Source organism: Watersipora subatra, chromosome 2 (assembly GCF_963576615.1).
Source record: "Watersipora subatra chromosome 2, tzWatSuba1.1, whole genome shotgun sequence".
NCBI classification, from domain to species: domain Eukaryota; kingdom Metazoa; phylum Bryozoa; class Gymnolaemata; order Cheilostomatida; family Watersiporidae; genus Watersipora; species Watersipora subatra.
The window spans coordinates 68,296,938-68,324,271 of NC_088709.1; the positions used below are offsets into that span (position 1 = coordinate 68,296,938).

The following is a 27,334-nucleotide window of genomic DNA, read 5'->3' on the forward strand; positions in this document are numbered from 1 at the left end:
ATGTTTTTTTATAAATGGGTAACCATGGATATGGCTGTGCCTTATCAAAGACTTGGGCACGAATTTGTAGTATTTTTAGACACCCGAATTCTAAATGACGTTTGTACATTTTGGCAGCTCCAAGACGTGTTTCACTATTTCATTACATAATTCTTTGCTGGTTCTGATGGAATTAATTTATACCAAAAAATTCTTGCCGGCGGACACTTGGAAATTTTGCATTAAAAGTGAGAGTTTCTGTCACATGACTTCAATCTAAAGTTTATTTGGAATCAGCAGAAAATTCGCAAAGAATAATGCATTTGACAAACGAAAGACATGTTTAAAAAATTTTTATAGTTTCATGAAACTGGTTGCAAAAGGAAAACTCTATCGTTTTCGCAGTTTTGCCAAAAAGCAGACCCCCATTCTCTAATATAAAAGTATAAATATCTGAAATATCTGAGGCCTAATGTTGAAAAAATTCACTCACAGAAATACGTAGGTCGTAATTCGCCTTCTTCCTTCAGCCTGAACCGAAACAAAAAAAAATTCTGAGCCACGATATTATGCTGCGAAATCTTGTAAAAAAAACTGACTGGTTTGTGCTTTTTGGCGATATTACCATATCCTAAACTTATTATATCAAAATATTGGGCTAATTTGTTAACTTTATGTTTTTATATAGGTACTGAGGCTTGGGTTAATTTGTCAACTCAATGTTTTTGTATAGGAACTAAGGCTTGGGTTAATTTGTTAACTTTATGTTTTTGTATAGGTACTGAGGCTTGGGTTAATTTGTCAACTCAATGTTTTTGTATAGGTACTAAGGCTTGGGTTAATTTGTTAACTCAATGTTTTTGTATAGGTACTAAGGCTTGGGTTAATTTGTCAACTCAATGTTTTTGTATAGGTACTAAGGCTTGGGTTAATTTGTCAACTCAATGTTTTTGTATAGGTACTAAGGCTTGGGTTAATTTGTCAACTCAATATTTTTGTATAGGTACTAAGGCTTGGGTTAATTTGTCAACTCAATGTTTTTGTATAGGTACTAAGGCCAGCTGTTATAAATGCTTTCCATAGCGAAAGGTTAAAGAATTTGTTCTCACTATGTCTCTACTGTGAGCTTTTACGCTTCCATCTCAAAGACTGATATCCAACTTCATAAACAAAGCCACGTGACGCTTCAGCGCTAATGAGGTCATGACTTTGCTAATGAGGTCATGACCTTGTTTTGGCATCAGATTCCCTGGCACATCAGGAGTTGACATTCCACTGTGGGATGGTTTCCTTCCAGTCATGCTTTAAGTGCTACATTGTTTCTTTGTTACAGCCAACTTTATATAAATGGTTTTCTCACCTTCCTATTTGCCAAGTTGCGCTAAACTGGAACAGGGAAATTTTATAGAAAAATTTTGAACCAGTCAACAAATCCAGTTAAAAACGATTTTTTTTTAGATCATATTGTTATTCAGCCGTTGGACAAAGGCCTCAGTGTACAAGCCTAAACATGCACACTGAGCTATGTGGAGTGGGAGGGTATGTTTTTAGAATGATGACATCACTAATAGTGCTATCAGCGTCATTAATGAAGTGGGTTCGTGTCTTCTAGGAAAATTAGGTTAACTAGCCTAGAAAAGTAAAGCTATTTCAAGCGAAGCCTCAGAGCAATCATCCGGAGAGTGGCTGGTAGCAGCTGTAGTCTATGTGTGAATCATAGAGGCAGCAGATGAGGAGAGCTAGTACGTGATGTTTAGTATTGTTACAAGGTACTAATTAGGAAAATCTCACAGGGCTCTGATGTATTTCTAGTCTTCTCTATGCTTGCGGAGAGCATAGAATTAGCCAGGTTGGGAATGTTATGCATTGAGAATGGATACCCCTTAGCTTGTTTTTATCAGGATAACCTATTTTAGTTACCGTAAAACCTCTAATTGAAAGCCATTTGACAGCCACCCTAGAGAGGTTGAAAAAGAGCTCCATGGCGTTCAATTAGAGGTTTTACGGTATGTTGGCTATTTCTTTCAACAGATGCTATCATTTACAAGCTGCCTTTTAAATTAAAGAGCAACTTATCTTTTATCACATGACATGTTACAAAGGCTATGACTCACTAGGGGTCAAATCACTCTATCTGCATTCCAAGCACTCTTCTCATCACATGGCCAGGCTGAGGGGTTCATGCCTATCTGGTTTATAGTAAAGTTCATGCCTACAATGATGTTGAAACATGATTATAAGTCTGATGCCTTCCCAGTATCTTACAGCCACATGAAAGCTTTGTCACTATTTAACAGATCGCTGCTTGAAATCTCAGAATAGGCAATACTATGGCACACATGGTACAAAGGCTATGGTACACATGGTACGAAGGCTATGGTACGCATAGTACAAAGGCTATGATGGTACAGATAGGGGCACCATTGTTATTAGAACACAAGCTTGTGTTTACGGTGTTTCACTTGATGAATAGGAAACTGAACTTTGTCTGTTTAGTATTAAACTATGCACTGTAGTTCAGTTGTTCAATTAGAAAACAACTACTTAACCTGTTCAAGAATGTTTCATAGTCTATACTATAGTATGGCAAGTTACACTAGTTAGGTGAGCATTACTGAAAAATATCACTGCTCAATCACATTATTCAACTTTGTAGTCACATGTAGATTATATATATGTATATATATATATATATATATATGTATATGTGTATATATGTATATGTATATATGTATATGTATATATGTATATATGTATATGTGTATATATGTATATGTATATATGTATATGTATATATGTATGTATATATATATATATGTATGTATATATATATATATGTATATGTATGTATATATATGTATATGTATGTATATATATGTATATATATATGTATATATATATGTATATATATGTATGTATATGTATATATATATATATGTATATGTATAGATACATACACACACACATGTACAGATGTATACACATACACACACGCACACTTGTACAGATGTATACACATACACACACGCGCATGTACAGATGTATACACAGACACACACGCGCATGTACAGATATATATACACACACGTGCGTGCACGGGCGCATGCACACGCACGCATGTACTGATATATACACACACACGCACACACATACACATGCACGCATGTACAGATATATACACACCAGCATGAACAGATATATACACACCAGCATGTACAGATATATACGCACACGCATGTATGTATATATATACACGCATGTATGTATATACACACGTGTATGTATAAATCCAGAAGCCTAATTTTCACTGGTAACCCTACAGGAAAGGCTGAAGAGCAAAGCTTAACTATTAATGAGCTTTACATAAACAGTTTTAATTGAATTACAGATACTTGGGACAAATGAACTTTAAGCTATGCTTGCACTTATCTTAGACTAACTTACAAATTTTCAATTGAAAATAAAAATGAAACTTTTTCACATTAACTGGCAAAGAAACGAGAAGAAAAGAAGGAGGCAGTTTTAAAAATCTAGAGGGATGGGTTGAAATCACAGTTAGTCAAGACACTACTAGTAGTTCTAAAAATCTAGAAGGATGGGTTGAAATCACAGTTAGTCAAGACACTACTAGTAGTTCTAAAAATCTAGAAGGATGGGTTGAAATCACAGTTAGTCAAGACACTACTAGTAGTTCTAAAAATCTAGAAGGATGGGTTGAAATCACAGTTAGTCAAGACACTACTAGTAGTTCTAAAAATCTAGAAGAATGGGTTGAAATCACAGTTAGTCAAGACACTACTAGTAGTTCTAAAAATCTAGAAGGATGGGTTGAAATCACAGTTAGTCAAGACACTACTAGTAGTTCTAAAAATCTAGAAGGATGGGTTGAAATCACAGTTAGTCAAGACACTACTAGTAGTTCTAACAATCTAGAGGGAAGGGTTGAAATCATTGTTAGCCAAGACACTACTAGTAGTTCTAAAAATCTAGAAGGATGGGTTGAAATCAGTTAGTCAAGACACTACTAGTAGTTCTAAAAATCTAGAAGAATGGGTTGAAATCACAGTTAGTCAAGACACTACTAGTAGTTTTAAAAATCTAGAAGGATGGGTTGAAATCACAGTTAGTCAAGACACTACTAGTAGTTTTAAAAATCTAGAAGGATGGGTTGAAATCACAGTTAGTCAAGACACTACTAGTAGTTCTAAAAATCTAGAAGAATGGGTTGAAATCACAGTTAGCCAAGACACTACTAGTAGTTCTAAAAATCTAGAGGGAAGGGTTGAAATCACAGTTAGTCAAGACACTACTAGTAGTTCTAAAAATCTAGAGGGAAGGGTTGAAATCATTGTTAGCCAAGACACTACTAGTAGTTCTAAAAATCTAGAGGGAAGGGTTGAAATCATTGTTAGCCAACACACTACTAGTAGTTCTAAAAATCTAGAAGGATGGGTTGAAATCAGTTAGTCAAGACACTACTAGTAGTTCTAAAAATCTAGAAGAATGGGTTGAAATCACAGTTAGTCAAGACACTACTAGTAGTTCTAAAAATCTAGGATGGTTTGAAATCACAGTTAGTCGAGACACTACTAGTAGTTCTAAAAATCTAGAGGGAAGAGTTGAAATCACTGTTAGCCAAGACACTACTAGTAGTTCTAAAAATCTAGAAGGATGGGTTGAAATCAGTTAGTCAAGACACTACTAGTAGTTCTAAAAATCTAGAAGGCTTCACTAATCACAGTTGGTCGAGCCACTACTAGTGGTTTCCCATCATCTATGAGTTGCACAATCATGATTGCCGTTATCAAGGCCATCTAGTTCTTGCCGCGGTGCTGCCTTTGGTGTCTTCTCTAATTGCCTCTCATGCTAGTAAATTAAACACAGAGATAGTACTGCTGGTTCTAAAAAGTAAGATTGGCAATGGTTACAAATAGTGACTGTCACTATAGTAGTAGTAGTACAAGCAGTAACAGTGTGCTACAGTACTAGCTATAGCAATCGTAATTGTAGCACTAATAGTAGCAGTATTACTAGCGGCATTGACGTTGACAGCAGCTGCGGTTGTAACTGCAGTAGTTATAGAATTAAAAAGTGGTAATAGCAACTGCGATGGTTGTAGTAATAATAGTAGTGGTAGTAGTTTTGGTGAAAGTAGTAGAAATACAATTAGTTATGAAAGGAGTAGTTGCTGTGGTAGTAATACCATCAATAGTGGCATTGGCATTGATAGAAGTGGTTGAACAGTACAACCATTATTGAACTATCACCATCAACTTGAACAGTACCAATGGTTGGAACGGCAGCACTAATAACAATACTTGAGGTAGGTTTAATAGTGTTAGTTGAAGTAGTTAAACCACTAGTTATAACAGTATTAGTGGTACTGATAAGTGAAGTTTCATTACTAGCACTAGTAACATTAACAACAGTAGTAGTAGTAGTGGTAGTGGTAGTAGTAATAGTAATAGTAGTTGTAGTAGGAGCAGAAGTAATAATAGTAGTAGTAGCAGTAGTAGTAGTGAAAATAGTAGCAGTAGTAGTAGAAATAGTAATAGTAGTAGTGGTACTTTTAGTAGTAGTAGTAGTGGTAGTAATAGCCTTAGTAGCAGTAATAGCAGTTGTAGTACTAATCAAGAGTAGTAGTGACAATTGTTATAGAGAATACTGGATGTTGTATTATTGTTGCTTCTGGGGTACATTTATTTGCACTATTTATTAAGATTTGCAAGAATCGGCATAGATATGAATAAAATGATGAATGCACCACTCATTGTTCTGTGCTATCTGGATGATGGTTGAACTTGCGTATTGCTAGGTGGTGTAAATCTTGATCAATGTTAGCGGCTGTCGCCATTGTTACATTTTTTTGCTATTTATGTGTTTCACAACCAGTCTTAAATTAGCATTATTTAAAATGTAAATTTTGAGTAGGGTGCTGCAGGAGTGCCAAAATAATTTATGATTATTGTGTAGCGAGTTTCAATTTTTCTTTTTAAAATTATTGTTACATGCCTTATTTATGTTTTTTTTGGAAATAGATCTTGTGCAATATGTATCTTTTGGCAAGACTACTTAAAGTTTTACTCTTTTGTCTTTTTAACTTGTAGGAATAAGTAAAAAATCTATTTTCTATGTACAAGAAGTTTTGGTAAGCTGGCAAAAAATGTTTATTGTTTTGCAGAACTATGTACTCTAAAAACAGTGTAGAATCTGAAAAGTGAAATTAAAAAAAGGTTTTAGTAGCAAATAGAAATTGTAAAAATTTTAGCACAAATTGCTTACAAAGTTTTTAAATCAAACGTGCTCTACTTCGTTACAAAGGTTTCCTAACTCGGCACAAAGTTTGGCAATTTGATATGGAGTTGTCACATCTCAACAATTAAATTAAACGGTAGAAGACAACTTTTAACAAATTTATAGTTTTAGTCTGTGAACTAGGAATACGTTTTTGCTTTACTCTTCTACATCGTAACATTATTCACTTCCACTGTTCTCTCTCGGCCTCGCAGGCTTAAAACGTACCATGTGTTTGGCGGCAACTTACTGGCAGAAATACCATCTTTTATCTTTGGTAAAAGCTTTAGCATATACATTTTTTTCTTTTAATCAATTATTTAAAACTAATTTATTTTTATTAGTTGAAGTTTTTGTTTTATATCTGTGTGCAGTTATCAAAAGGTCTTCCAGCGTCAGGTAAAGGTGCAATCGTACACTAGAATTATACATATTTTCATTTTCTATTCAAGAGTTTATCATAGTTTCATTTTTTTAATTAAATTGAAAATTTGCTACGATGGAATAATGGCTATGCTGACTGCGATGAGATAAATTTAATTTTAAGGTAATTCTTAGTCTTTAACTTCCCAATAGGTTCACATCTCTGTGGATTAAACAGTTTCTAAAAAGAATCTATTGTTTCCTTGCTGTGTTCATCTCTAATTTGCATCATGTCATGGGTATTTTGCTAATAAGACAGTGTATTATTTTACAGGCACGGGTTGGGTTCAATGGTCTGTGACTTATTCGTACAATGCTCTCTGCTAAAGTTATGAAGCTATTCAACAAAGCTACAACAATTTTTAAAGAGCGAAGCAAAGAAGTTAATAACGCTGTTGGTAACCATAAGTACTCGGTGCAAAACGTCATAGTGTACGGCGTAACAGCTTTGGTCGCCATTTATTTTGTTATCATGGATTTGCTCACTTACATACATATACAACGAAGAGAGGTCAGAACTGCTGACCCACCTCCATATCGTGACGGCTTCCATTATTTCCGTATGCTGTCGATCAAAGGTGCTATGGAGGACCATCTTTCTTGCCACATCAATTGGCCTTTAGCAGAGTTATTTGAAGCTAGCACAAATTTTAGCCAACAACGTGGCATATCACCAAATGTAGTTAGTGTTTTTGGTGCTCTTATTGCCATTCCTGCTGCGAAACTATTATCTACAGATAACATGCTTGCAAAACGAGTTGGTATTGTTATATTCATGATCAGACTGTGGATCGATAGCGTCGATGGAGTTGTCTACAGAATGCAACATCTTGCTGGAGCAGAAAAGCACGTTCAGCAATCTATTCGACATTCCAGTGGATGGCTTGTGGATTTTTTCTGTGACTTGTTCGCTGCGCTCATGTTTCTATTTGGAGCATACCAAACAATGAAACAAAATTTGTCAAAGAACTCTGGGCAAGCACCGATAACTTTGCACTTTCATTGCTATAAACATCGCTCTCCTGTCAGCTCTCCACGTCTTTCTTCATCAGGTCAAGGTATGACAGTTCATTTTTATATCTACACGTTGACAGTCCTGTGCACTGTGAGAGATAATCATGTGTAATAACTATGTGCACAGTTATTCTCATAATGGAATAGGTGATCGAGTAGTGGAGGCAATGAGCGAGCCTTATAATCTGAGTATCCAGCTGCGCCTCTAGGTGTGATTTCGGCTTCATGAAATTTTTTTTCTCATAACTTGATTACCGAGGCTTCGGACACATGGACACAGCTCGTTCTATAGTAATTTAGTGTTTATTCATGTTTATCGCTTCTAAAATTTGCGATCAATGTCGCTAAATGTTGACACAATCAGTGTCGTGTACAGACATTTCTCAGGTTTTAATTGCATATTGCAGAAATTAAATTTAATCTTCTCGGTTCTCTAAGTCTCAGTTCAAGCAGTTCTCTAAATTGTTTCATTCAAAAATAAGATTCAAACTATTATATATAATTCCGCCAATCACGGCAATTACTGCACTGAAACTCCTGTAAATAATATGAAAGTGTTTGACATTCTTGATAGCTTTAGCCATTGGAATTGCAGTACTCACAGTAACATCTGGTTAAACTAAATACTTGATAACTTACTCGTTCAATTTACTCAAGGTTATATTGCAACCTCCAACAATCCGGTAGTAGGTTAGTTTATCATCATAAAAATGAAAAGGTGCATCCAAGTTATTAAACAATGTATTTAACCATAATGAAAATTTTTTACAAATGTAAAAATGTAGTAATTTTAATACATGTTCTCAAACTGTTCAACTCATTAATAAATCATTTAGAAATGGTTTAAACGGAGCTGCTCAATTACTTCTAGCTTTTTGACCAAGTTTGCAATGTGGAACTCTATCAATGTTTGTAATGGTAATAATAATTGCTATTAAATAAATAGCCAATAAAATTAATAACTAATTAATTGTTAATTATTATAGCAATTATTAATAATAATTGCCAGTAAAATTAACAGAAATTTACTCAGTAGTTATAACATTTTTTGTGTTTTTTATTATATAATACTAGTTGAAAAATCTTAGTATAAAAAGAATAGATGCAAAAACCTTGAAACTACCAGTTTGATTTCAACAACTTTGCTGGCACTTGAAATTCTATAGTGACCATCGTCAGTAAACTTGTTTGCTTGAAATTCGCCCAACCACTGTAATAATATCCTCTGCTTCAAAGTAGTTCTAGTAATCATTGTTAGTAGCTTTCTTGAGACAATTTTTTACGTAATGGCATGTGCCACTTTAGCGTAAAATTAAACCACACACTGTCACCATCTAGCATGCTTGTTAAATGTATCTAAAAACCTAGTCCCGAGAGCTTCATATATTTGTAGCTGTATTTATCATTGGCTATATCATAGTCAGCTGGAATAGTCCTCAGCACCTCATCAGTCTTTAAAGATGAACTTACGGAAAGTATCAGCATTTTCCTATAATTTGCGATTGTTTTTGATTTTGAGGTTAGCTGATTGTCAGGATGTTTGAAGATTATAATCGATGAATCTTGGTCGCGGTTAAAATGCTCAGAAAGCGGAAGTGCGATTCTGTGTGCGGAATTCTATATCAACTATAGCCAGGGTTGGCCGATTAAAATCGATGATTTAAATCAATGATTCAAATCAATTGATTTAAATCATTGATTTAAATGATTTAAATCATTGATTTAAATCAATGATTTAAATCAATTAAATCAATGATTTAAATCAATTAAATCAATCAATTAAATCAATGATTTAAATCATCCTAAAAAATCATGTTGATTTATTTTCTTCAGAACTTTCCCATCTCAAAGGCTGTGATTGTACAATTGATTTTTGGCTGTGAGCAAAGTTTGAACTATTAAAAAGGCTAAGTAATAGTTATTAAGTACAAATTTCTCTTGTAAGTGAAAAGTGGCCAGCAAGGCACTCAGTTCTTTGATATTGACTCATCCTTCATGTAATTGATGTTTTCAAAAAAATTTGATTTAATTATAAAAAATCTGATTTAAATAAAAAAATCTGATTCTTTTGATTTTTCCAACCCTGACTACAGCAACGATAACAACTACCGTAATTTTCGGACTATTAGTCGCTACCTTTTTCTGATGTTTTGAGCATGCGGCTAATTTAGAGGCTGCGGCTATTCTGTTTTTTTCTTTCACCACTAGTGTCGCACTAACCGGAATCTCCATTTAGCGCGCCTCTAGCGGTGAAAACAAAGCGAAACAGTGCCTAAAGGTACTGTTCCATTACTCACTAGATTAAAAAAGAGGCAGTTAATACGGAACAGTGCCGTTAGGCACTGTTCCGTATTAACTGCCTCTTAACCAGCTAAATTGCTGCCGTGTTAAAAAGCACTGTTATAAGTTTTGCAGCCTATACAAAAGGTGCGTCCTATGTATTGTTCAATTATCGGTTTTTAAAAATAGAGCAGATGCGGCTTATATAAGGTTGCGATTGATAGTTCGGAAAATAGTTCGGAAAATAGTTTGGAAAGTAGTTACCCTAGGACACTTATGTATTTGCCTCATCTAACTTTCGCATTTTCGCGGAGTCATCCTCTCGCGAAAATTTCATTAGCGAAACTAAACTATCATAACGAACGAGCGAAAACGCGGAATTAAATAGCTTTGTTCATTGATAGTCCAAGAAACAAATGGCAGCAAGCGATCAAATTACATTATCGATCTCGGCCACACAATTCTGCATGCGGTTCACAATTACAAACTAGTCTCAAATTGAAATTTTTTTTTTACCGGTGAACCGAACCGAACTTGAGAAATCTAATTATGTTTGTTCCACTGCGTTTATTTTCACATCACTATATTTTCGCACTCATCAAAGCTGCGAAATTAAGTTGCAGCGAAATTTTACTCTGTATGCTACTCACGAAACTAAATACTAGCGAAATATAAGTGTCCTAGGGTATAATAATTATTGATAGATGATAATAATAATTATTATTATGATGATACTTATTATTGATTATCATTATATAACTTATAAATTGGCAAATGTACATCATATAATTTGATAGCATCCTATCATAACTTGGCTTAAAATGAATCGATGCTCATAACTCTTTTTCTATTGCATATAAAAAGCCAGTTTTGGCTGCAAACTGTAGCAAACATATTAATTGGATTCAGTAAAATATTCACACGTTCTGTTTTACTTTGCATTAAACTTACACGAAGATTTGAAGGAGTTATAAGTAGGCAGCAATTCATCTTTTATTCATCTCAGCGAAAATGGCACTATTGTAATGCCTAAATGCTATGAGATTGTATCCAAATTTGTACTTACCTACTGATTATATATATCTAAACTGGAGGTATTTTATCACTGTTTCCATGACTCGCATGACTCGCTTCATGCGAATTTGGAGTTGTGAGCCAGTTGCGTTACTGTGTGAATTGAGTGTTTCTATGGATATTCGCTTGATGCGGATTGACTCCGGCGCCTTGATGAGAAAACCTAAGGATCGTACGCTGTAAGTTAATAATTAGTAACACAGTTTGTGATGCACGCGTTAGCGAGGCAAACATGTGACACTGGATCGAGAAAGGACAACGGAAGTATTGAAAAAGTGTAAAATTGAACAGCTGGTGTGGCATTTTAATGCATCATTTGCAAGTACTGTTTATGTTATTCGCAAGCATGATGGCTTCAAAAGTTTTGCGAATCGCACAACTCGCTTAGCTTGCGAATTTATGTCGTTTCCATGATGCGGTTAACTTGCGAATTGGCTCAAATTTGCGGATCATGCGCATCATGGAAACATAGTGTATGCTTTGAATGACAGGCCAAGTTAAACAGACAGTTTAGACTCAAGTATAGACTTGAGTTTATGCTTTTTATTGTTTAGCCACATGCATATCGTAACATCCTGAATGGAGTTGAAGCTTATGATCTAGTACATACATGTAGATGTTTTATACCTGCAGAGACACCAGATGGGGAAGGCATGGTGAGGGTGATGTCGCTCAAAATCGTTTGGATAGTATTGCTGGTCTTCTCCTCATCAGCCTTGTGGGACTACTTCACTCAACAGTATAGGAATGTTTTTGAAGTGACTTTGCCAACACCATACCAGCAGGTAAACCTGTCATGTAGGCATCAGAGATATCACACTAACCACTCTATTACAGCTAATAACTCTAGGATTAAAAAACCTGTACAAGATGCTTTGTGGTCAATACCATCTATAGCTCTTACTGAAGCATTTCAAAAATTTTCAATTCACACTGATCTGGTAGCCTACCTTGTCATGACTGGTAATCCTAACAGTGTCATAAAAGTGTCAAACTATTGACGTCTACAACCCTGTTATTTGTAATTCAAGCTGTATCGCCTGTAAATAAATGCATTGGAAACAGAAATGTCTCAACAAATGGGAACAAAATTCCTTAATTTCTAGCATGACATGCTAATGCATGAAGTGCATTTTGGCTAGCCCTTATCACGTAACCTGGTTTAGTGTTGTGGGAACCTGATATCTCAGTTCCCAAGAGACACAGCTATTACACACACGTGTGTTGCTTACATATCAGGATGACCATAACATAGCAATATAGTTACTACCTATTATATTTGGCAATATATTGAAATGCGTTATTATTACATTGTTTTGTTTCGTTCGGCTTACTGTTGCTCGGCAATATGTGTATGTAATTATGTACGTACGTGTGTGCGCGCGTCCGTGTGATATATAGTTTTCTATAGTAGTCAATGTGATTTGAAGGAAAAGCAGAACATGCTGCTGAGGAGTAATGCAACGTTTCTCATATTCTGGCTCTGGAGGTTGATGAATGGAGTTTCCTTAATCAATGCGGCCTTCCTCGCAGCTGCCTATGATAAACTCTGGGTAGGTTCACCAATCCCATCTAGATATCTCTGACTGACTACGGTGAACTATTTTCTTGCCTCATTCCTAATAAAAAATATATATCCCTAGAGCAATGCATTGAGGCTATTCCTACAACACATCAGCTCAAATGAGTCATTAGTAAATGTATGCTGTTTGTTTGCTTTGATATCCTGTTCACATAGAGATGAGTAGAGTGTACTGTTGTACCTATCAGATGCTTTATCACAATTGTGATGCTAGACCAGTCATACAGATTGCTAAAAACAATTTAAAAAACGCTCTTAGTTGTTGGAGGTAGGTAAGTAGCATGCGAAGTACATAAAGGCTGCTCAAAGAAAAAATAAGAAGCGCTTGCACGTAAAAGGTGGGAAAATCCACCAACTACATTTCACAGGCGTCTAATCCTAAAGCACATTTTCTTCCAGGCATAATTATAAGGTCTTTAAATGCTGATGATGCCGTACCATTGTGCATCGATTCTGTGCCTCTTGCTCATTACAGTGGACCCTGCCATATGGTTTTAATTCCAGTGTTGGCATCGCTAAAGGCGAACATGTCGTAGAGAGAGGTACGGAAACCCATAGTAATTATCTAATGCAAACACCCCTGGTAAAAAACATCAAAAATTTTACTGTACATAATAAAAATTAGCAACAAAATAGTATGCTAACCTTAGTAACCATAGTTACCTACAATAACTTTAGTTTATTTAGTTGTTATGATCTGCATTAAAATGTGACATGGCAATGTACTACATGTAGTATGTGCCGTGGGGAGTTCTTACCTTAGAGACAGACGGATAACATAATCGTTGAATTTAACTTAATGATTATAGCCTTATTATTAAGCTTCAACTTTGTCATCATTTAAATTTTATCACCTATTTGTTTCGTTTTCACTATAGCTTATAATGAATAACGCTGAACTGAGATAGAGAGAGCGAACATTGTATCTTTTACAAGCGTTGTGAGAGGGATTTCGGCAAATAGCATATCGGCATCTTCATTATTTAGACACATGCAGCACTGCCAAATTTGAATCTCGAGATAAATTTTTGTTGATATTGTGTGGCAAAAAAGGTCCTATGGCAGGGACGAACAAACATCGTGTTCCACATCATAAGGTGAAAAACATGTATAACAGGCTGATCGTAACCACGGGGTGCACTGTATATGTGAACCAGGGCTAGAGCTGTACACTCTTTTTTAAGCATTTTTTGCATGGGTATGAAAAATCGGCTTAAAACAGTGGGAAAGTAATGTGGTTGCCTGCCATTAGCCTGGCACATTGCCAATGGCTATTTTGAGTAAGCTTACTAATAAGAGCTGTGAGAGCAAGCATGAAATTACGTTGCGCGTAATGGAGATCGGTAGCATTTTAATCCACATAGCGACATATATTGCCCAATGAATCCATCAATTCTCTTGGCTCAAAGGATTTGCCTGATGAACAGAAGGTTTTTGAAATCCGAGATTCTTCATTCCAATATTTTAAAAGCTATAGCTGTACAAACTCAACTACATGCGTATACACACAAACTAGGAGCTTTATATCTTTAGAAAATACTGTAGATGATAAGTCAGACGCTGGGAATGGGAAGTTTAACAAAGAAGGGACTAAAGATGATAACGAGCAGCTCAGCTGTCACACAATCGGTAAACATCTCAAATCGAGCAATAGTTTGTAATCATTTGACTGGGATCATGACCTAGCCAATCTTTAGGAAAAATCATGTGTTGCTTAAATCCAAAATGAGACAATGACCTCAAGCTATTCTTCCCGTGAATGATGGACGCCGTGTCAGTTGGCCTTGTTTTGTCTTCTATCTAAGTCAAGTAGCAGCACTATCTGTAAAATCCTTTGGTTGATATATAGCCCGTATTTTCAGCATCACAAACAAAAGTAGCGTGCGGCTGTTAAAAAAACTGCCTTCAAGTCCAAAGGCTAAGAGTACATGGCATCATATTTCTATGCATGATATACGTCATTCATGGTTTGCTCATTCTGATAGGAGCTATACAGAGTTTCAGGCTGAACTGATGATTTCTTTCCATATAAGGTCGCTGACAGGCCACACCCTTATTGTAAATTATAACAAAAATAGTAAAGACCCATTTGGCTGCATGGCTCTGACTTTCTATAGCGCAATTAACACAACAATTCAATGACCTTATGTATGACCTTGCTCATGATATTACACTCATCGGATTTTCACTGCCTTGTCTGGCTGGTTGGTATGTAAGGCTAAGGATGGAATTTCTGCAAATGTATATCTTGAATGACCTCTGCACTTTAGAAAGTCATGTGATATGGTTTTGCTGTAGGAATACATGCATTATCTTCAGCTGTTTGGCACACCAGCGCTCCTTCTGCTTACAATGCTCTCCTCTCTACATCTCTCCAGTGTAAGTATCCACGATATGATATATTTCCTGTTGAAGGTCAACTGACAGCATTGTAAAATCACATCTACTGTTACCCATATAATCATTCTCCAGCAATGATTTTGATGTTAGAAGAACAAAAATCCATAATTTGAGATAAAAACACTCGCAATGAAAGCTCCTTTTTGCTGGTCATTTTTGGCAAAGCGTTACTAGTCCTGACTTATGAAATTATGTTGCTATGGTAACCCGACATGGCAGATAATTATGATGCAATGTCACATCGAATTCCATAAATCTGTCCCACATTAACTTTTGAGCGTTGGTTATAGAATTACACCAATCGGCTTACGAATATATCTTGTAGAGTATATCTTGTAGAGTGTATCTTGTAGAGTATATCTTGTAGAGTATATCTTGTAGAGTGTATCTTGTAGAGTATATCTTGTAGAGTATATCTTGTAGAGTATATCTTGTAGAGTATATCCTGTAGAGTATATCCTGTAGAGTATATCTTGTAGAGTATATCTTGTAGAGTATATCTTGTAGAGTATATCTTGTAGAGTATATCTTGTAGAGTATATCTTGTAGAGTATATCTTGTAGAGTATATCTTATAGAGTATATCCTGTAGAGTATATCCTGTAGAGTATATCCTGTAGAGTGTATCTTGTAGAGTGTATCTTGTAGAGTATATCTTGTAGAGTATATCTTGTAGAGTGTATTTTGTAGAGTATATCTTGTAGAGTATATCTTGTAGAGTATATCTTGTAGAGTATATCTTGTAGAGTATATTTTGTAGAGTATATCTTGTAGTGTATATCTTGTAGAGTATATCTTGTAGAGTATATCCTGTAGAGTATATCCTGTAGAGTATATCCTGTAGAGTATATCTTGTAGAGTATATCTTGTAGAGTCCTATATCTTGTTAGCAAGAAATTTTTTCTTCATACAAATAAAAAATTAAGAAAATTTAAATAAAAATAGGGTTAAAATAGCCATTTTAATTTAATAGCCATTTCTTTCCATTCCATTTCTTTTAATAGGTCTAAAAGAAATGGCTTGCAAAAATTGGATTTTTTTAAGCCATTTTTTTAAACCTATTAAGCCATGTTCTGCTTTCATGAATAAGGATTTTGAAAAAAGAATTTGTAGATTATCTAGTTCTAAAAATGAGTGATTTTAATATAATTATATGGCCTCGCAGCTGTTTGCAAGGATCGCAAATCTTTCTGTCCATTCCCCTACTTAAAAATGTTGATAAAACCTGATATTTGGTCAGAAGTAAAAATATTATTGAACTCAATCTGTAATGTCGTCTGCTGCTGTTAATGCAATAGAGATATGTGCTGTATGTTAGCCTTCATGTCATGGCTACACATAATTATGAAGCACCTGCTATGGTTGCATGACGCTATTAAGTAGATTGACTAGTTATTTTTTAACTTGACTAGTTTTTTGTTACATGCCAAAACAAAGATGAGGGAGAAATCGTGAATCTTTGAGTGAGTTGAACAATTGTTCAACTGTTTAATGGTCAGGTGATTATGCCTGCTATCGGATAGCCATGAAAACTGGTACAACCTGACACATGGGTCGAGCTGTCAGTGACCAAACTGACCTGATGGGTGAGACTGGACATTCTGACATTCGCCACAGGTCTGTGGTGGGCCATGCCAGTCAGTGCGATGTAACAGCCACAAGAGCAGGGATTAACAAACTTTTCTTTTGGTCAGTCACTGCAACAGGAGAGGGGTTCAGTTTGTCTTGGTTTGTCCTTGCCGCAGATAACCCTTAACACTGCCAAATGTGTGCTACTAGTACAGCAAAAGCTAGTAGCACCTTAAACAATTTGGCAAGCAGCTGAAATGGGCTATCGAGATGTGTTTTTAAAGTTGGTAGTCTAATAGTAATGTGGAGGAGTCTGGATGGTGAATTGAAGATTGTAGTAATAGTAAGTTCATAAACTTAAACATATGACGGTACATGTAGGTGTAGTATGTTGGTGTCATGGAGTAGAAAACGATGTTTGTCAAGTGCAAAAGATGGAAGGATACATACAAATATTCTGGGCATAGTTTATTCAGGATTTTGAAATCTGTGACACAAATGCAGAAACCAGCAAGTCTCAGATAAGACAATATGGTTAAAAATGTTGTGATGTATTTTGGGTGCAGTCTTGCTACACAAAAATTATGTAATGACATTTCAATTCATAATCATAAAATAACTTTGATAACTTAGTCTTACAAGATACAGACTCAAAAGCTACCACTATGTCTCTAATACTGGGTTAATCCACAGATTTGTGTGATCCACAAGGTGGAAACTACAGAAACTCGCAAGTCTAGGGAGTTTTGGTACTCAAAACATTTTATCGAATATTTCATGCTTGCAAAAGACGAAACATTCAATAACAAAAGCTTATGCAATTAGAATTAGTCTATCCGTCGTTGTAATTGCATTAGCTTTAAATGAACCAGTATTCTTTTTTACTCAGAGTTCACAAGATAATATCGCGGTTTTTAAATTTGTTTATTTTTGATGGAAGATGGATAAAAAAAAATCTAAATGTCAACCCAAATGTATTTCTGTTAGTGAAATTCTTCAAGATTGGCCCTCAGATATTTCTCATAAGTATATATTTGTGAGAGAATGTTGGTATGCGTGTTAGTCAAACTGAGAAACTGTAGCGTTGTTCTTTTTCAACCAGCTTCACTAAACTAAAAATTATTTAACATGGCTTTTGTTTGTTAAATGCATTGATTCTGGGGCAGAATTTTCTGCTGATTCCGAAACAACTTTAGATTAAAGCTTTATGATGGAAACTAGCTTTTACAGCAAAAATACTGAGTATTCATCGGCAAAAACTTTTGACATGCCCCCAATTCCGTCAAAACGAGCCAAAATCTGTAGTTAAGGAATTTAGATGCTCATTTTACTATTTATCGTTACAATTCAATTCCACCAACCAAATTTTACCATATTGGTTTGAAAATGTCTAACATTTTACTGACAAAGTTTTAATTTCAAAATAATATTTCATTATGATATTTAATCAACATTGCATTGAGTGACATTTTCAAGTTTTTCCCCCTGCTATATTTGCTGACCCTCTCATTTTTGAATATTCCATAAAAATAATATGAAAAATAAACTAAAATGTTTGCATTCAAGGAAGGCTAGTTCGTTCATTAGAATTGCAGTCTTATTGTTTTCATCTTGAATACTCTTACTGTTACTAATACTATTATCTGTTTCTCTTATCAGAGGAACACAAGTTATAACTGTTTCCATATCGTGTATGATGCAGATTTGGAATCGTGCGCACCTGAGTTACCGTGTGATAGTTCGATTTACTGTGGAGCGTTTCAATGGATACTCAAGTTGCGGATTGAGGCTTTGCTCAAAAAGATACGGAATTCTATGTCAAGGGACTTAGCGGCGCACTTTTAAATGAAACAACTTGCATGGGCATTTTTTGCGCATCATTCCGCAAGCGCTGTTTCCATCTTTTGCAAGCGTGCAACAATCGATAAAATGTTTTGTGTAACAAAACCTGGACTTGCAAGCTTCTGTAGTTTCCATCTTGCAAATTTGTGGATTAAGCTCGTCTTGGAGACATAGTGGTAGGTTTTGAGTCTGTATCTTGTAAGACTAAGTGATCAAAGTTGTTTTATGATTATGAATTGAAATGTCATTACATAATTTTTGGGTACCAAGACTGCCCCCACTTAGCATTCAAGTCCATAAGATGTATTGTATTTTAGCTGAGAAAAATGAGCAACGCTGGCCTCAGCATCCCATTATCATTCTCATGGAACATACATATGTTCTATTTTGTAGGTTCGTAGAGAAGTAAACTTTTGAATCAGTGAGCTCTTACTGTGACCTCTCTCCTTGACATTTTGCAGAAGCAATGCCTCAACCAATCAAAGACAATGGGATATAATATATTTCTGTAATATATCTGGAATGCACTTTGTTATTGTTATGAGCTCTGCTTGCAAAGCAGGTACTTCTTCATGACTTCTTAGACTATATGCTCACTCCTCCTTTTGTTACCAGACTGTGTACCTATCTAGTTATTCTCTATGAAGAGGCCTTCATGATGTGCCGGTATACCTTGATGCAAAGGAAAAAAAATTTCATAAGATGGTTTGAGAAATCGATTATTTATCAGCTTTTGTCTTTAGCAATTTATTACCTTTTGAACTATTATTCGCATCTTAGTAATAAGTTGAAGCAGGGCAAGTACATTACACAACAATACATAATTAAATGCGTTCTATCAGTTCCATACATACAGACATACCAGGATTATTTCTTCATCGATTTAGGCACAAGCTCAAGTATATGGTTTGGCACTAGCTGATCGTAGCATAGAATAATCTTAAACAAGTCTACCTGTTGTCTTTGGTAACAGTATTGGAACCTATAACACCTACAAATGAAACTGAGTTCCCTCATTCAGATTAAACGAATGAATTCCAAGAGTGGCAAATTACTTGTACTATTACCTCAACTGTTAGGTTGTGCAGAGAATACTGTACCTATAGCAGAGCGTATGCGTGCAACTATTCTAATGGTAAGTGATCAATCAGCACAGATGGTAGCGGACCCAGCTGCTAAGTCCAATGTCGTGAGTTCAAATCCTGTACCATGCAATATCTTTTTCAATCTGCAATCGTGGCTTGTGACAGACAGACACAGCTGTTATTATGGTTAAGATGTATGTTTGAGCAATGAGGCTGATTTAGCCAATATTTGCTTATAGTCATGTGAATAATGTATGTAGCAGCTGCCATCTATATACAGTATATAAATCTTAAAGTTTGAGTGTGTTTCGGTCAGTCTAGCTATAGCTATTAAAATTTGTGGATGGAATATCCATTTCATGCTGGATTTGATCTGGAAACATCCCGTACCCCTGGCAAATATCTTATCAATTACGCTACACCAGTTGCATCATTCCTGAAGTGATGCAACATTCCTGAAGTGATGGCATAGCGTTCTGGGTTACGCAACTAAAGCGTAACCCGGCTCTCACAGCTCATATTAGTGAGTTAGCAATAATTGATAGTTGTGGATTCAAATTAGTCTATGGCAATGTGCCAGGCTAATGGCGAGCAACTACATGACCTGCAACTGTTTTTAATACCCAGCATGCGCCGAGTCCAGGGGTCGGCAACCTTTTTCACTCCAAAAGCCGTTTGGACCCATTATCAGCAGGAAAGAACGCAGTGGGAGCCACAAACCCCCTTTGATATTTTCAATTCAAAAAAACAAATACATGTAACTTTTTTGTTTAGCTTTTTAATGGTTGTATACCCAGTTCACACCATAAAACGAAAAGGTATGGCATGAATAATGATTCAACTGCTGAGACAACAAAATTACACTTGCAAAGAACAATAAAATAATTTTGACGGTTTTATTGGTGCATAAATTGTTATAAGATGTACTACTTGTATTAGTGTTGTTTGTCAGTAGTGTTGTTGACACGATATCATAAGGTATCTTGAAGCGATCTGGCATTCCGCGCGAATCCGGTAGTACGTTTTCTGTACTTTAATGTTACAGTTAAAGCCAAGCGACGATCATGTGATAAGGTACTAATAATAGAACAATAGAATGTCTGATTTATTACCATAATTACATTTTTTTAAATTATATTACAAAATCTAGTGATAAAACTTTATAATTTTATGAATTATTTCACATATGGTTAAAAAGGAAAAAGGCTAGTCTGTGATTAAAATTAAATTTCGCAGGCTCCACCGAATGCTGTTTAATACATTTTTACTAGTATTATGAAATTAAATTATTTTCTATTTTTTCTATTTCTTTATTTTTTAAGATGGCTAGATAAAAGCAATCAACCTTCCAAAGCAAGTCTAGACTGGCTCTCATATGACTGTAGAATCAGTTGATCTTCACACATGGACGAATTTCATGCGTGGCTATGCTCTGAGAAATAACCAACTCATGGCGTGATGCCTTCATTGTCTCAAATGCTGTTACAACAAATCATTAAGTCACTAGTTTACAATTTAATTTTTCCACAAATGTGCAATAATGTAAGCCAGTTTGATTATAACGATGATGTCATTAAACTCATAATGCATTTTAGCATCAAGTATTGTGCGATTGAACCACCAGTCCGGTATATCCCTCTTTCTCTTTCTGGTACGAAGTCGTGTCTACAAAAAATAACCGAAAAGGTCAGGTCGATTTATCTGAAACTACAAAATACAATAGAAGGAACAACTGTGCAGGGATGAGAAGATGAACGGGTGATTGTAAACTAGTTATGAACAAAACGATTGAGAAGCAATTTTTACCTAAATATTATATACCGTACTTTTCGGACGATTAGCTGCTACTTTTTTCTAATGATTTGAGCCATGCAGCTTATATAAAGGTGCGGCTATTCTGTGGCTTTTTCTTTCATTGCTAGAGCCCATTAACAAGAATCTCCGGTTAGTGCGTTTCTAGCAGTGAAAGAAAATACGAAACAATGCCTAACAGTACTGTTCCGTTAGGCACTAGGTTAAAAAGTGTCGGTTAATACGAAACAGTGCTGTTTGGCACGGTTCCGCTTTAAACAGCAAAGTTGCTGCCGCTTTAAAAAGCACCGTCCTGAGTTCTGCGGCCTATACAAAGATGTGGCCTATATATTGTTTTATTATCATTTTTTGGAAAATAAAGCAGATGCGGCTTATATAGGGGTGCGGTTTATAGTCCGAAAAGTACGGTATGTAATATATAGTAATAGAATAGAACGGGAGTTAAAAGATGTTGGAAGCTTACAAATACTATTGTTATACATAAATAGTGTTCAACAATGGAGGACAACTCCGTGTCTTTTCAGTTGCGCATATAGTGAATCTTTATGTGTAAGCTGTGCCCATACTTTGAAGAATGTTTTGGGATACAGTGTGTTTAAGCGACACCTGCCACACCTGCCATTTCTCCATTCATTAAATACATTTGAGAAGACCTAACCGTGTGAGTTAACATTGTTGATTAACCAATGAGTGATCTCACTTTGCGCAGGGGGAGGAAGGGGGATGCTTTACACCTTCAACAATTTACTCTACAGTGAACAAGTACCAACTCGGCGAGCACATTATGTACTACATGTCATCGCGAAGGGCAAAATACAACTCTGCATTTAAATTTAAAGTTGTGGGCTACCAACCCGAATGCTGCCAGTTTGTGCATTAATGAAAAGTAACCCAGCAAATAGAATCCTGTGTTAGGGATGTCACATGACAGTGACCACGACTGATAACCTTATTAGGTCAGTTTTGTGTAAGTGCTGGATATTTCCTAACTTCTTATTGTTGAATTAGTTATTTTCAGCATTTGCGCATTTCCACTTGATTCAAAATGTATTAACAATCATTATAAAACTATTTTATTTGAATTTACTAATATTTCATAATTGTTTTAGTTTAACGCTAAGTTTCTCATGAGACAGTCTCGTAACGCCCAATTTGGTGAGAAGTTTATAGGTATAACTTTTAGACTGCGCTTATGTCACACCCCAAAAATGTAAGAAAAATTTTAGGTCAACAGATGTGGCTTATACTTGAAGACTGGACGTTCGCATTAAATCATCTGACTAATATTTTAGCTAACTCTTAATAACCAAAGAGACAAAATTACATGGCAAAATATTAAAATGATTTACAGCTTTTAAATAACAGTTTAGGATATTGGAGCTTAGGGCCCAAGACAGCCATGATATCAATGCAATGGACTTAAAATTACGCTAGCAACATGGTTCTTTTGGATTCAGCAACTGCAGCTAAAAATAACAAGCACTCCTTATGCAAGCGCAATTGGTCGCATTCACAGCTACTATCAGCCATAGCGTTAATACCCATAAATTCGATGAATATTTTTCCAAGGTACTTCTTCAACCTTTGGACAACAATAGATGGTGATATCAGAAATTCAAAAATTCATCGCTCAAAAGCGATCAACTGTCATTACAAACAATCGGCTCTCATTACATTTAAATGAGCAAAAATGGGCTGAGTAGTAAAAATTGAAGACGGAATGAGATTTTACCTAGGTAAATGGTGTCAACAGGTGTCAACAGATGGGGACACCTCTCTCGAACAAAAGCACCAATTCACACTGGTTTGAGAGAGGAAACATATCCACAGGTAGCAGTTTGACTAATTTGAATGGCTCCCCTTTCCACCTCTTGGAAGTTGGCCGCATCAACCTATAATTGATAAGACAGTCATGTCAATCATTGCAGCGTGGTAAAATGGTTTCAAATGTCCCTTATTTAATTCTTCGAAGCGATTCAAACCTCCGATTCAAGGGGGTATTTTTAAAAACATGGTATAAACAACAAAGTACTGTGTATGATGTAAACATCAATATTCGTATTATTGCAAAAATCTTTGCAATCGGAGGTTAGATTTTCATCGTCTTCATTAGTGACGTCCTTACAGCATCAGCCTTTTGACGTTGACATGACCTCAGACACATTTTAATAGTGTCAGCCGCGATGTAAAATAGCTGTTTAGCTAAGGCGCAACAAGCTAATATACAAAAAACGGAATTGTATGACAATATTTTTAAAGCATGTAAACCCGTCAGCTATGAACAATTGGGAATTGTGCGACCACTCCTACATATTATGTGAATACATCCTCCTCATTCCTACGATCATAACCATAACTTTGAAGCTCAAAAATTCGTAGCACGTAACACTAGTGAAAGTCTCCAAGGAATATTTCCTCATTCATATGGTTTGGCAGCATGAAAAGACCTTGAAACAGATTAGTGTTTGATGTTCATGTTGGACTGAATATCCACTGTACAGTAATCCAATTCCTGTTGATCCCTGCCCCTCCCCACTCTCCCCATAAAGAATCAAACTACCTAAGACAAGGCTACTCGCCTCGAACATTTACTTCAGATGTTAAAATTATGAAACGTTGGAACAGATACTTCCACAAGGAAACACTGTTAATCATTAAATTTGTTTGGCATCTCTAAAATCCGTTAATACACCTGCATAGGATATTGTAGGTAGAAAGTTGATGGTACAAGAGATATAGGCCACAATAATGAGGAAGCTTCATTAACATCCCGTGTCTTCACTCCATCCCAACGCCTTTAATCTTACCAAGTACACGCTCATAACAGCAAATAACATATTTGTTATCACGCTGAGGTTGTTATGGATAGCACCAGTTAGTGGCACTCGTTCATGATTCTCTTTTGCCCACTGGCAATAACCAATCCTCAAGAGAGACCCTATGATTGAAACTGAAGCAGCAATGATAATATGTAAACAGTGATCAAGCTGAAGAGTAACAAATGTCTTTATTGTTATTGCAAACACTGCAATGTTTGTCACATGAACTCCCACACTCAATGGCGTACTTAAATACTCATTGGGACCAGAGATTACGTGTATGTCACTATTTCCGTTTCCATAACATTTCCATAATTCATTTCCGTATTATTTCCATTTCCATAACAGCTCCCTATTTCCATTTCCATAATTCATTTCCATATTGTTTCCATTTCCATACCATTGCCATAATTAATTTCCATTTCCATAACATTTCCATAACATTTCTATATTATTTCCATAATTCCTTTGCATAACATTTTCATAATTCTTTTCCATATTATTTCCAATTCCATAAAATTTCCATATTTCTAAAATAAAATTTCCATATCCATTTCCATAAAATTATGGAAATATTTATGTTTATGGATATGGAAAAGTAAACATTTCCATAATATTTTTAGCGATCCCACATTTACATTTGGGACAACCAATGTAATCTTTCAATTTTCACAGCTAATGGAGACCAACGTCTCTGTGGTAAGTGGAAATCAGTGAAATAGAAACCAATTTCTACAGTAAACGTATGAGCCAAAATTTTAACACCAGAACACTTAAACTGCTTTCTAAACATATTGTATTTATTTTATATATAAGTAAATTAAAGTTATCTTGATTGACTTTCAGTTTATATTTCAACTTCAGTCCCAGTATTTTAAACCATAGAATGCACTTATTAGTACGGGTGTCATTTGGACTTCATCTGGTGTGAATATCCATATTTGTGATTAACTGGGTTCGTTATGAGAAAAAAGTCACATGTTTGTCAACATATGTATTTTAATTTTTTCGATCAATATTTTAATTGCTTATTTTTCAACGAGAATTCTTAGTGCTGAAACATCAAAAGGTGAGCTGCAAAGTAGCAAGGAATTACCATATATGAATAATTGATAACTTTTTCTAGAGGCTATGGGTTTGACTTAATATGCCCTGTAATACACGACAGCGGTTAATTTACGTGTATAACTTACTCGACAAAGTTCTTTAGAGCATTCTGTGGATCACAGGAAACATAAACTACTTTCTTCAACCTCTCATCCTTCCTCAACGCAGCTAGAACCTCTCGATCTATAAGCAGAAAAGGTCTTTCCAATATCTGGATTATTCTCAAATCCAACATCGACTCACTCTGATTAGTGCACCAATGCAACTATAGATAACCAATTTTCCTCAAAAGTAACACATTTTATAGCAAGACTCTTGAGGAAGGTTAGAATAATGACGGTCTTATTCCAGATCACATCAACATTTGATCTAATGTCATTGTGTGTGCCGCGAGTGTGATGTGTTTGATGTGTGTTTGTTGGTCTGTGTAAACTATGCATTTCCAAATTTTTGGGCCGATTTCGTTTAAACTTCACATACACATATATGCTTCATGCCTTCTGCCAGATTGCCAAACATATTTGGTTTCAAAACTCCGTCTGGTTCCTGAGAACCAGCCTCTTACAGACCCACCTCTGACGAGAAACTCTAAAGTGCGCCTTCTCATGCGTGAAAGAAAATTGCCCTCAATAAGCCGTTCATGGATTGTTGCGATGAATATATTGTAGCCATTTGCTTTGAAAATGTACTGCGTGCTGCGGGACATCAGATTGAAAATTGAAGAAATACCAGGCAACTCCTGGCTTATTGCTCGTAAATGTTAAAATCAAATGAATTACACATCAACTGCGTGATATTCTTGAATGCCTTAAATTTGTTTTCTGCATGTTTTAGCAAGATTGCTCTTTTGTGTTCTCTCACCATTTATACCAACTTTTCAGAATAAATCAGGTTCGCCATTCGCTGAAATAACTTGTGGAAAGCTCAGGGCGCTTTGAAACTTGCTAAGAATACTTCCAAGTAGTATGTGTGACAAAATATTTAAAACAAATTCTATTATGGAACCTGGTACACAATAAACATATGTTTATTCTTATGCATCCTATCAACTGAGAGTTATCTCCTCCACAAGACACTCAGTTATGCGTGACCTACACGGTAATCACCCTTTGAAGGACCCGAGAGCATTTTTAGCATACACCAATCAGATTAAAAGGCAAGTTCCATAATGGCAGGTCTTTCCGGTTATTACAAATCGCTCAATCATTACTATATAGCAAATTTAATTGTTGGAAATTGTATGGTTTAGTGTAATCTTTTGAGTGCAGAACAAACACATCGCAGAAGCGTATACTTTCAACTATCAACTCATGATGTATATGTAGATACCGCGATTATAGCGATTCTAAAATTTAAACAACCGTAAGTTTAAAAACTCACTGAGTCCAGCTCTAGGAGGGTCAACAATGGCGACTGGCTCTTCCATCATTGTTTGCATTAGAGAGGGAATCAGCTTCTCCGCTCGACCACATTGGAAGGTGATATTCTCCACACCTACATAGCAATGCAACAAAGGCTATGATTATGGCAGTAGTCCTTACATTTCACATCCTATGACTTACTGACCTATAACTTACTGACCTACTGACCTATGATCTACATGGACCTATGAACAAATGGCCCCAAAATATGTCGGTATACAAACCATTTGCTCTACTAACATTTGACCAGCCAACCTATTTGCCCAAACAACTGGACTTTACTAACAAAGAGCTGGTGCTTAGTACAACTCAGCCAACTAACAACTGCTACTACATACAGAGACTGGAGACGGGCACTCGAGTTAACATGCTTGCTCGAGTAAGCCCTAAGGCTCATCGCACAAATGAATTGAATTGATTCTCTGGTATCGTTTACTTACTGCAGAATCGAATTGACTCGATACACCCTACCAGTAGGAATTGAATCCGCTCTTTACTGTCACCACAAACGAGTTGACTCGATTCTTTATTTTCAATAAGCAAAAGCGATTGAAAATGCAGAGTCAAAATGCACCAAAGCTTCCCTTTCATTATTACTACATCTCTGATTATTACTGAGTTGGCAGAAAATTCA

At 35.7% G+C, this 27,334-nt stretch overlaps 2 protein-coding genes across 4 annotated transcripts in view; one reads left to right on the forward strand and one right to left on the reverse strand.

Annotated features, from left to right (window-relative positions):
* The window catches only part of LOC137387088 (ceramide phosphoethanolamine synthase-like), a 42,427-nt gene extending 23,133 nt beyond the window's left edge, over nt 1-19,294 (forward strand). For all 3 annotated transcript variants that reach the window (XM_068073385.1, XM_068073384.1, XM_068073382.1), the window contains exons 2-6: nt 6,971-7,754; nt 11,698-11,849; nt 12,495-12,617; nt 14,945-15,025; nt 18,850-19,294. In XM_068073385.1, coding sequence (XP_067929486.1) covers nt 7,010-7,754; nt 11,698-11,849; nt 12,495-12,617; nt 14,945-15,025; nt 18,850-18,873 — 1,125 coding nt within the window. In that variant the 5' untranslated portion in view covers nt 6,971-7,009 and the 3' untranslated portion in view covers nt 18,874-19,294. The remainder of the gene's footprint in view (nt 1-6,970; nt 7,755-11,697; nt 11,850-12,494; nt 12,618-14,944; nt 15,026-18,849) is intronic.
* Nucleotides 19,295-20,369: 1,075 nt separating this feature from the next.
* The window catches only part of LOC137387408 (tRNA (uracil-5-)-methyltransferase homolog A-like), a 46,596-nt gene continuing 39,631 nt past the window's right edge, over nt 20,370-27,334 (reverse strand). Inside the window, exons 15-18 of the mRNA XM_068073822.1 lie at nt 26,660-26,773; nt 25,366-25,462; nt 23,086-23,245; nt 20,370-21,206 (exon numbers count right to left, since the gene is read on the reverse strand). Coding sequence (XP_067929923.1) covers nt 23,110-23,245; nt 25,366-25,462; nt 26,660-26,773 — 347 coding nt within the window. The 3' untranslated portion in view covers nt 20,370-21,206; nt 23,086-23,109. The remainder of the gene's footprint in view (nt 21,207-23,085; nt 23,246-25,365; nt 25,463-26,659; nt 26,774-27,334) is intronic.